We start from the raw sequence: 12,546 nt of genomic DNA on the forward strand, positions 1-12,546 counted from the left end.
CCATTTCTGTATATCACTGTATATCAGTAGTTTTTCCCGTATATCAGGTGTAATACCAAGTGTATACTGGGTTGTAATACAGTTGTATATGATCACCTTTTGGCCTCTAAAACCTGTAATTCAATTTTGATCCTAGAATTTCTGCATTTTTTCCTTGTATATTAGTGTATACAGTAGTTGTATACCAGTGTATACTACTATATACAACAGGTATACAACCCATTTGGAGCTTTTTCTGATACTTGTCGTATGCCTCCAACCTGTAAGTCTACCTTCGATGGCCTGGCTGACTCAAGAGAAAAAAAAATGGAGCCTGTATGGCTCAACTCGGAAATGCAAAGAGGAGATGTCCACCATGGACTCGATCCGAGGGGAATCATGCAAAGAAGACAAGATGATGACAATTAGGACATGAAGAAAGATCATAACAACTTAACACAATTTTAAAAAAAAGGTGCAAACATGAAGATGAAACACGAATTCTAGATTAGGCATGATATAATTTTAGATGACCAACTATTGTGTAACTTGGCTCCAAGTTCTGGGGATAATCGAAAAAAATTTAATTGAAGTGCCAACAAAACAACACCAAAACAGTGACCAAGCATACTAAGTATCTGCTAATGCGAATTTGTCACAAAAAAAAACCAAGTAAAGAAATCAAGCATAAATCCATAAATATCCAACTCATTCCTAAAACAAACTATTATGACAAAATCCAAGCTATCAAATAGATTAATACAAAATTTAGCTAAGTAAGATGAAGTCAAGGTGTCTTCACAACATCATTTGCCAAAAATTCCACAATGAAAATTAATGCAAACCCAACAGTAATAATACAAAATAAAATAAATCTCATACCAAAGCTAAAAGAAAACTTAAAAAAAAATGCATATTGTGCACCTTAAATTGCTACCTGAAAAACATATACCTTAGAAATTCAAAACATTTCTATGAAAATCTTTTTAGTACAAGCAATAAATAAATATATGTATCGATATGAGATGCCGAGAAGTTCATTTTTAGGCTACAAAAATTTTCATATCTCAAAGAAATTCAAAATCAATGCACCTTTATCGAGCATGATCTCCAAATAATCCATACATCAAACTCAAGCATTGAATAAAACAAACAATATGAAGAGGTGTAACAAGTCACTAATTATATACTTGACATCTGGAAGAAAATTACTACTTAAAAAAATGGCAAAACGGAACACACACCATCAGGAAAGAAAGAACGAAAAGCAAGAACAAGAGTATTACCTTTTCTTGAGCAGCGACTCCGGGACTCGAGACTCCGAAGACGATTCCACCACCACCCTTGAACTCTGGTGAGCTCCGACAAAAGAGCTCAAAAGAACAAAAAATAAAATCAAAATTAGGTGTCAAAGTTTTGTGAATTCCTGTTATAAGAACAATGTTCTTTTGCCTAAAATCGTCCTCCCTCCTCTAATTTTTTTTCAATTTGTCTCCTCCAATCCCCCCTTGACATATGAAAAGAGGGCAGCCTTTATAGTAGGCCGAAATTGGGGGGAAATGGATAAATTTTTTATAAGAATAGGGCCCATTTGAATTCAAACTTAAAATTTCTTTCACCAAATAGGGAAGACATCCTTTTTTGAAATTTTCGCCCTACTCCGAAAGAGGAAAGGGAAAACGCGTGCTTTCTGTTCGCTGCGATTGTACCAATCGAAAGGGACGTTGTAGTTGGATGTTAAGTTGTGTACTGTTGCTTGATTCGGGTCGATTTTCTGGGCTGATTTGGCGTCTGGTTTGCTGTCCGTTTCTGGGTTTCGAAGGAAGAAGAGGACGACGCAGGGGTGGGTCGGTTGATATTGTTGTTGTGCGTATGTAATGTTGGAGTGGGTTTCTTTGGATTTGGAACTGTATGCTGCTGTTGGAGTTGTATGGCTGATGTTATTGTTGAATGGAATGGGCTGGGTTGAGGGAATGGTTTTGGGCTGCTGGTTGCTGGGAGAAAATGGCCCAAGAATGGTCTTGTCCCAAATGGTTTAGGGTGGGGCAAAATGGTAGTGAAAATTTGTAATAGGAAGGGTTAGATTTGCAAATACAAATTGGCTAAATGAATTGCAATTATAGCTATATAGAATTCACAATATAGCCGAATTGAATTTAATTTGCCAATTCGGCTAAATCTAAGATGAATTTAAATAAAATTAATTAAGGAGTTTCTTAAACTTAACGAAATGAAATAATTAACTTAATTACAAATCGATTTAAATATAAAAATATAAACTAAACTAATTAACCGAATATTTAATTAAAATAAAATATTTTTGAGATGGTTTTCGAATATTTATAAAATATGTTAAATGCTATATATATATATTTTTAAAAATTCAAAAAGTGACAAAAGTACATAAAACTAACTTGAAAAATTTGAAATTTTATAAAGTCAATTATTTCAAATAGTTTGGAATTTTAAGAAGCTCGATGATTAATTTATATTGTGGAGGTCCAAAATTGGGTGTCAACAAAAGGGTCGCATAACATCGAGTCAAGGAGACTCTCATTTGCCCAATTTATACCACTACTAACATAAGATGTGAAACCCACACAAGTATGAGGATCATATGCAAGTAGATAAAAGTGAGTCCTCGAATCCAAACCTTGTAAAACCATATAGGTCACAAGCAGAAAGCTTATCCTCTTAGCGTGATGGGTAGTACAAAGGTTAGCACTTATAACATTTAACTGAGGAGACTCAAACTCAAGGAACAACCAAACATCTTCTATTGTTATGGCTATTAAGCCCACTAATGAAGAACAAGGACAATGGTCATTCTTCTCAACAACAAGGGAATACCACCCAAAAGATGATACTCCCATCAGTTCAAATGTCTTCAAGCATCCACCAGGATCAAAAGGATAGAAGGTCCACAGAGCTGGATCAAGTGCTCCTCCATTTTATCAGGTGGGCACTCGTTCCTCCCGACAACATACTTCACTCAACAGCATGAGCATCATCATATGTAAACAAGTAATAGAGAAATGTTTCTCGCAAATCAACCTCCTCTAGGGTGTTTTCATGTGTATGACTACCAATAGGCTCAAACGCATTGGTCATACTATCAAGGAATGAAACATACCAAGAAGAAGAAGTAATAGGAAAACAAACACCACCTTCCCCTCATCACATTCCTTCTCCACAAGAGTACTCTCATCCTCCAAGAAGAGATTTCCATCTTTGGGAGGAAAGCCTCACACCATAGTGGGTTACTATAACAAGTATAGCTATCAAGAACTATACTTCTCTCAAATTCACACCACTAGGTACATCACTATGAGAGTGATTTCATCATCTTCAAATAAGATATTGTACTTAAAAGGGAATGATCAACCACTAGGGAAGAATTTAAACATACAAGTTCACCCTAAAAAAGACATATATAATTTTTCGAAGCATTTTCAAGCACATGATCTCTATGAGCAAAGCAAGCAATTGGATCATCCACAAAAGACATGCTTAAAGAGTCACTCATATTCCAATGATCAACATTATCATTAGTACCACCAAATTGAGGTTGCTTAATCACATTAAAAGAACCCTCAACCAGTAACTACACTCAGAAACTGTTGATCAACACAATCATTACAAAATAATGACTAGCATTCAAAGCATAGGTGTCAACACTAGTGGACACAAATCGATCTTACTAGAAGAATCAATTTGGTCATCAATAAGATCAACTAGTGTATCCACATTCTCAACAAGCATATTATCAACACATGGTAAAGAAACAATAGGCTCACTTAAAGACAAACTAACGCTCACACTTTGTTCATTTGCAATGCTAAAAGTGTTAAGATTAGCTATTGTACCTTGACGCCCATAAGAAAGGTCTTTTTTACCTTGGATGTTGGAACATCCCATTAGTGCATCCATCACACCTTCGATTGTAGGCTCTTTGGTGTGAACTTGTGTCCCTCATTTTCATGCTTGTACCTACATAAGAAGCCTTACCAAGTGAAGGATGAACAACACTATTAGATTGAGATTGTGGCAACCCTCTCACTTCACTCCTCTCAACCTCTCATTTTTCCACTCTAAGGTTGCCACCTTGGCTTTTTCCTTAACTCCTCTCATCTTTTGTCTCTCATTTTTCACCTTAGAAAGAGGAAATTGAGGTGTTCCCCAATGATCCACAACACACTTGTACCCATTCTGCTCGTTTGGGACCCCATGTTCAGTAAACCAATTGGCCCCCAACTTAAGTAACAAGAAGCCTTGGGTATTATATCACACCAAACTCCTCATAGTATTTTCCGCGTGTGAAAGAGAGTCTTACCCGTTCGGTAACCTTAGATCCCTCCATGGTGTATGGATAAGTCCTTTGTAGTTGAGGTAGTCCCAAGTAGGCTACCACATCTGGAGTGATGTAGTTTAGATTGTACCCATCATCGATGACAAGATCAAGTCCCAAATCCCCACAAATGCCAACCTTTGTCCTAAGAATTGGTCTTCTCGGATCGACATTGAAAAGTTTTGTGTACCCCTTTGGTACATACCTGAACCTCATCAGCCTCTTCAATTCTTCCTCTGTCAATGGGTGGGTATTTACTTGGAGTGTTTGGAGCCTTCCCTCTTGAGTCCACCAACCCAATGCAAGACCTTTCAAATGAAAAAGGGCATACAAGGGTGGCTCTTGACCTCTCAAATCATGGGTTTGGAAAGTCTGCTCACATTGCCACTCCCAATCAAGATATGCCTTGGGATCACGCCTTCATTCAAAGATAGAAAAAATCAATCCTTTTGGTATGGAGACCCTTGACACATCCCTCATACTTGCCTTGGTTCCCATATCCAATAAGTGTGCATTACCATGAGAAATATATGATACAGTATCCTTAGACTTTAGAATTGCACACTTTCTCCTTCCCCTCAGATGACTTTGACTTTAGTTAGTGTAGCCACACACACTACTTCGACTCGGGTAAGGATTAGCACAGGAGTAAGAATACGAATCTTCACAAGCCTTAGGGGAATGCTCCTCAAACTTCTTATATTATAGATTATTATACCTCACCTTACCTTCATCCTGCTAGTGGGAAGTGTTACATATTCCGGCATCATCATAAGAACCATCTTCACTCTCGGAGTGAGAGTAAGACCTTTCACATGCTCCTTCATCATCATAAGAGTTACCACAAAAGTCTTCTTCCCCTCTATCTTCACCACAAGAGCTGTGTTCAACATTTTTCTCACATTCTCCTCTGGAATAGTAGCTCTCATTCTCATTCAGCCTCTTGATCATGGCAATCATCATAGCCCCCATAATCACCATTATCCTCACATTCATATCCCTCATCATCACAATCATAATCTCCCATATCATAGTCATATAGGTCAGAGGCTATGAAGGACATGCTTCTTTAACTCTTTGTACCTACAAAGTGACAACTCACAAAAACAACAAACAACGTTGGCGTTAATAAAATGAACTCACAATCTCTCATGTTTACACACCTTTGATTGCCTCTCAAATTGGCGCAGCTAATGTTGAAGATTGCTTATACTCAGATGATCACAAGGTCTCAATTTCTACTCTTGGTCAGAATAGATTTTAATTTCAAGAAGAACGGACGACTCGATTTAAGCAAATGGACTTGAATCGAGAAGCTAACTACGGAGTAAAAACGAATAAAAGCACACAAAGAAAAGGCACTAACAAAGAAGTGAATTCAATAACCAATAGTCAACAAGTAGAGTAGTTACGAGTTGAAAATCTTGGGAACTTTAAACAAGACACAAATCAACAAACCCATTTCAGAAATTTTCACAACAACGATTTTGAACATATTTTTTTTGTAACAAACACAAGACTAGAATCATATGAACGAATCTAATCCAAGCTCTGATACTAAATAATGTAATTCTCACAAGAAGAATCACAATAAACCGCGGAAAACAAGAAAGATAGAAGAAGAGACACAAGATAAGAAACAATTGGCAACTAAAGGATGTATTAAATCCAATAACCTCCAATCTAGATCCTAACAAGCACCTAATCCGGATAAATAGATTGACACAAGAAAAGGAAATCAGAAGCAACCTAAAGGTATATTAAACCTAAAGACCTCAATCGATTAATCCACAATCAAGCACCAAATCTCTTACGAAGACCTCAAGGAAATTGAATCTCCAAGAAACCCCGTTTATAAACAAGGTTCAACAAAAGCTTTACCAAGCTCTCAAGTCTCTCAAAGGAGATCCAATTCATCATTCATCAATATTCAAAATAGTCTAACCCTAAAATGAACCCCTAAAGGCCTATTTATAGTTTTAGGCATCATTACATAGATGGGTCCAAAAATGACCCGAAATGCGCCAATGAGCGAGCTAAGTCGAACTCCCCCAATCCTCTTGGCGAGTCGCCAACTGGTCGGAGATGTGCCTCATCCCTTGGTTTTTCCCATTTGGGCAGTCTTGGGGGTCAAAAGGTAATGCGCCGAATGATATCCTTTTTTGCCGAATGAGCAGCCTTGCTCTGCAGCTCCTAGGGCTATTAGGCGATCTTGGACCCCTCGCCCAAGGGCTTTGGCGAATCACCAAAGTGGTCTCCAGCTTGCCGAATGGAGCACTCCTTCATTGGCTCCTCCTCTCTTTGTTAGGCCTCCCACACTCCAAGCTATCATACAAGCATGGTGTTGCTCAACTGGGAGCTCCTTCAAGGTGCGTATGTGATCTGCAAGGCATGGAACCCCCTCCTCGACACCAATATAAGCCTACGAACCTCCATCCTTGTGAACAATCCATCAATACATTGAAGTTCGTGAATCTTCCCTTCAGAATAAATTGAACCCTTACCTAGAATCTATTGGTTTCATAAATCATTTAATTGGTTTCCTAATTTTTCCTAAATTTAGGTGGCAAATCATTTTAAATTGCTTTTTTTCCTTATAATTCTTTTAATATAATTAATTGATTAATTTTTTTGGGTCACCACGACGTTTCGCCTTATTTGAATAAAGTATGAATGTTAACACTAATAATATATCAACTATTCATTGATTATGCATTAAACACTTGTGACAAAATCTATGATTCCACAATTGAACAAATCAAATTCAACAAGTAACTAATAATTTTTTAGAATTACTTAAACACTAGAATAATAGCCAAGTCTTCATCATGAGGCCACTAACAACTTTCTATTTTCTTTGAATTGCATCCATTACCACAACTCCAATCACACAAAATTCTCTTTAATTAATAACCATTAAAACTCATTGAAACAACTTATATCCACTATCTCTATTAGAATTTCATCATCTTGAATAAAACTTTGTTATAACAATTCAGATTAAGCAACCTTGACCAATGACTTCAAACCCAAAATTATTTCAATGATATGAAGTGATAGAGGATATGAAGGAGATGGAAAATAAGAATAGAGAAAGTTAAAAGAATAAGAGAAAATGAGGGAGAATAGTAAATGGTTAAAGAATAAGAATAAGATATATACGAGTGAAAATGAGAAAGAGTGAAAGCTGAAAATTGTGATCTTTTAGATCTGAATAATTATTTTGGATAGTTTATACATACAGAGGCCTTTTAATATGGTGATTCATAAATAATTAAATGTGGGGTAAGAATTTTAAGTGTCACTCCCCGAGCCTACACCCTGGGCGGGACTGCCACTTGAGAACCATTGATGGTCCTAAGCGAACCTTTGGCCTGACTTACTTACTCAGCGGAAGACTTAAACATAAGAAATAGTCTCAAAATATAACTCATTCAATAACTTAAAGAGATATGAAGTTTAGCCAAAATGGCAACTTAAGTCTTAATGTATACAACTGAAAACAGAAAGATTAAAGAACTATAACTACTCGTCTATGAAGCCTCTAAAATAAAGAGGGATGTCAGGACAAGACCCCGATCATCCTAACAACTAAAGTACTAAATCAAATGATAAAAGGGGTCCTCCGGAAAGCAAGGAGGCTCACCAACTGACTCTGAGTGCTCATTGGATCAACGAGGCACTGGATGTTGATTCTGGTTACCTGTGTCTGCATCATAAAATGATGCAGGCCAAATGACATCAGTACATTGAATATACGAATATGCGAGAGGAATACTAAACAATACATAAGCTTGAAAGGAATTTGAAAAGAACACTTACCTTGGATTTACTCAACTCATAAATAACTCAACTCAAATACAAGGTAAAAACAACAATAATAGTGCAATTTATACAAAGCATTTAAAATAGTAGGTGATAACTCAATGTATTAAAGAAAATACAATAGAAACTCAATTACATAGAAAGTAATATAATACTGTGGGAGTTTCTCTAACCGACAAACACCACTATGAGCCTAAGTGATGATACATCGTCTTGCTCACGCTGCCGGAACTGTCCTATACTCTGTTGTCACATAGAACGCCTTAACTAAGTGGATCCACTAGTATATGCTAAAAAGCACTAAGGAATCATCTAAAAAGTATGATCCTTTCTACCCATGATGGTTACATGGTTTATGGAGACCTGAATTATTATGAACTCGCGTCCCCATATCGCTGCTCAATACTACTCCCAAAATATACTCAGCTCATATGTTTTTAAAACAAAACTCTTTCTTTGGTTTGAGATAATTACTCAAAACTTAGCTTAAAATCTCTCTTGGAAATCGGTGTTTCCTTTCTTGCTCAAATGTGAACATTTTAACTCTTGGGAATACTTAGTTCCCGTATAATCTTTGAAGAAATGAACTCTACTCTTACTCTTTACTCAACTCAAAACTTAAGTCTTAAAACAAAGTTAAAAGGTTTGTAAAAGACTTTTGAAAACCTCTATGAACTTCTCTTGACTTAACTCTTAACTTTCCTTGAATTGAATTTATGAATTCAAGGATTGTGATTTGTGATAGGAAAGATCTCATGGTGTTTAGGAATGTTTTTAGATAGTTAAACATAAGAAACGATCAAGAAACCACTGTCTGGAAACAAGTCTGCGATGCGGAGATGCATTTACATTTTTATCGCAAAATTTATTTTTGAAACAGAGGAGTCTGTGTCTACTCCGCGATGCGGAGGTGATTTTTGTGCACTGGACCTGCTCGACTTTTTCCTTCTTCGTTTTCTCACCCCAATTCGCCTAAATCCGATTCCTCTTCTCAATCCCTCTATAGATTAAAATACCCATTATATATACACAAGAATCTAACTCAAAACAACTCTTAAATCAACATGATTCCAGCAAGAACTCCACAATCCCATCAAATCTCAAGAACTAAAGCAAACTTCAAGAACATCATACTATCAACTTTCTAGAAATGAATTTCACTGAAACAAACATGATTGGAGCGTGGGAGAACGAACCCAATGTTATGAAAGTCTCACATACCTCGTAGGATTGAATCTTTGGCGAAATCCACAACCAAAATTGCATGATCTTGATGAATCTTGACTTTTCTTCTCCTTTCTCCTCTTTTCTCTTTTCTCCAAGCCCTAGCATGAATTTCCAATTGTTTAAACTGATATAATTCTGATTAAACCCCAATTAAACTCCTAAAAATGAAATAAAATAATTGGGTAAGGAAAAGACCAAACTACCCTTCCAAAATCTGGATTAGACTTTCCTTATTTGAACAACCCAACTTCGAATGGGCATATCTCACTCATACAAACTTGGAATCGCACAAACTTGGCGGCTTTGGAAAGATAATTTCAAGATATTTCCTACGGTATTTGGAAGCACACTTAAATCATCTTGATCTAGGAATTATGGTCATTTGAAGTTGACCCAAAAACTCAAACTTAACTTAACTTGCCAATTTTCCAGATTTTTCATTCTTTCCTAAAATGACTATTACCAATTCTAGGTCTTTCTAGTTCTTTCAAATAGCTAGATTCTACATTAAGACTTAAGCATACACATGAAATACGTTCAGTATCAAATATAAACAAATTGCTAAACGAATATATTCACTTTTCCAACAAAAATAGAACCTTCATAAATAACTGAAATAAAAATACAAAATCACAAAATGGATTTGAAAATGAAATAAAACAACAAAAAACTCTTAAGAAAACACCACAAAAATAATGATAGAACAACATAAGCATTACACTATCAATCGAGGTCCTTGGAATGTCCATTATCTCCACCACTGATGTCATCGTCTTTAGTTGGTGCAAACTCGATATTGTTTCCATTCCCTAAGCCAAAAGAATTGTCATTATTAGCCATAGTCTCAACAAACCACATGTCATTGATTAAATCATTCATTGAATTTGGTAATTGTGTAACATTTTCGTTTGTGATCTTGAAGTTTGAGGGAGAATTTTGAGGTTGAGAAGACTGAGGTTGTTGATTGACTTTTTCCTTTATCCCATGAAGTTTAGCTATCTTATAAGTATTTGAAAACTTTAATAGACCTTGAATTTCTCTAGCAGTAAGTTCAACGATACTCTTTCCCATTACAAGTTGATTGAAGAGGATTTCCATTTCCTTCTCCTCATTCATTTTTTTCTAATTTTTTCTTGTTTCTCTTTCACTTTGTTTGAAAGATATGTTTCATGTTTCATTAACTTTTTAATTCTTTCCTCCTCAGGAAACTTTGAATACCTCACTAATACCTCCTTAGCCAAATTTGTAGATTTCCAAACAATGGGTTGGATTTCTCCTGTGCTAAAAATAATTATAGCAACATCTACATCACATAAAATAGAAAATTCTTTTGCTTTCTTAAATAAGCTTGTTGCTCTTTTATCGAGAAGGGAGTTCCTTACATTTTCACTACGGTGCCTAGTATTTCTAAGCCTTTTTCTATCCATATTTGATACTCAAATATAAAAATCACTCTCTCTAGGAGTAGAATACATAAAGTGTGTAAAGGTGTGTGGCTTTTATAGATGTCAAACATGAATTGTTACTAGAGCCCATCAAAAAAAATTCAATTTATTGAGACGTTTTAGTTAAAATATTAAATTAACTAATTATCATAATCTGATTCTAAGAAAATTGTTATATTTTTCTTTAAAAATTTTAAAATTTTAAAATTCATATTCCATGATTATTTTTAGAGTTAGAAAATTCAAATGATTAACTTGTTGCATGATAACATTTGGTAGAAAATTTTCTCTATAAAAAATATGTTCTACAAAATATGTTAATATATTCTTAAAAAATATTTTTGGGTCATATTTCAAAAATATTTTTTTATATGTTTTAGTGGTGCATTCCATAGGTAAAACTATGAAACTTATAGATTGATGATAAATTTATTAATTAAAGGTTAACACTATTGTACTTATTGAAGTAGGTCATGATATTTGAGTCAAGAATTAAGAAAACAAAGATAACTCACTTATAAAAAATAAGAGATGTCATTGTAATTTTTTCATTGTTTTTTGGAAAAAAATAATTTTCAAAATTAAATTAATCAAATACCCAAAATGTATGTTTGTTCGGAAAAATATTGTCTGAAATATTCATATACATACACCTCTAGTATATATAAGTTACATATAACTGGTGCAGTAAAGTTTTTGGAATTGTCAGATGATATCTCGAATTTTATGGTAGTGTGAAGTCAAGAGTACTTCTAGTCTATTAATTATTGATGAATTTTTGTTTTAGTTCTTGCGTTATATGTATAAACACATTAAACCTTCAATCATTTCAAATGTGCTTTTTTAACTCGTCAATTATTAATCGTTCTATAATTTAATTACTCATGTGTGATGTTAGGCTTGTAATGATACTACATTTTTCAAGGTAATTTTTCTTATGAAGAGCCCAAATATAACACATTTTCTACATAAGAGGATTAAAGACACACATTTGAATTAATCACATGTTAAATATGCCTATTCATACAATACAAGGACTAAAATTAAAATTTATTAATAATTGAGTGATCAGAATATAATTTCTCGCAATAATTTTCTTATTTAGGTATTTTATGTAATCATCTGAGATTAATGATCAATTAGTAATGACATTACTATTTTAAACTTATAAATAGTATCTAGTCAAGTTTGATATTATTTTAATATTTTTACCTATTTTAATCATACAAACATGGTATAATTTTAATATTTTACAATGCATAATCATATAATTATGACTTTTCTATATTTACAAGAATAAAAAAAAAAATTTATAATTGAGAGAGCAAAGTATTAGTATCATCAGTAATTTTCCATTTTAGGGATTTGAAATAATCATCTAAGACTTAAAATGATCAATTGATAATGACATTACCATTTTAGACTCCTACACAATATCTAGTCCAATATGATAATGTTTTAATACTTTTACCTTTTAGTCATTCAATCATGATATGCTTTTAATATTTTACCATTCATAGTTATATAATTTTGACTTTCTTATATTGAAAGAAAATATTTATTAATAATCAATAATTTTCTTATTTATGCATTTGAAATAACCATCTAAGGCTAAAGAGATCAATCGGTAATGCAATTACAATTTGTTTTTAATATTTTACCATTTATAATCATATAAATATGACTTTTCTAAATAGTTACAATAAAACCTCACTAAATTAA

At 34.1% G+C, this 12,546-nt stretch overlaps 1 protein-coding gene across 1 annotated transcript; it reads right to left on the minus strand.

The window, feature by feature from the left end:
• Nucleotides 1-10,102: 10,102 nt before the first annotated feature.
• On the minus strand, nucleotides 10,103-10,806 carry LOC125823440 (agamous-like MADS-box protein AGL92). Its single transcript, XM_049502823.1, is given in 2 exon segments — nucleotides 10,103-10,503; nucleotides 10,506-10,806. Coding segments are annotated over 2 exon segments (702 nt in total).
• Nucleotides 10,807-12,546: the final 1,740 nt, after the last annotated feature.

Source organism: Solanum verrucosum, unplaced genomic scaffold (assembly GCF_900185275.1).
Source record: "Solanum verrucosum unplaced genomic scaffold, falcon-dt-bn FXZP01000012.1, whole genome shotgun sequence".
In the NCBI taxonomy this organism is placed as follows: Eukaryota; Viridiplantae; Streptophyta; class Magnoliopsida; order Solanales; family Solanaceae; genus Solanum; species Solanum verrucosum.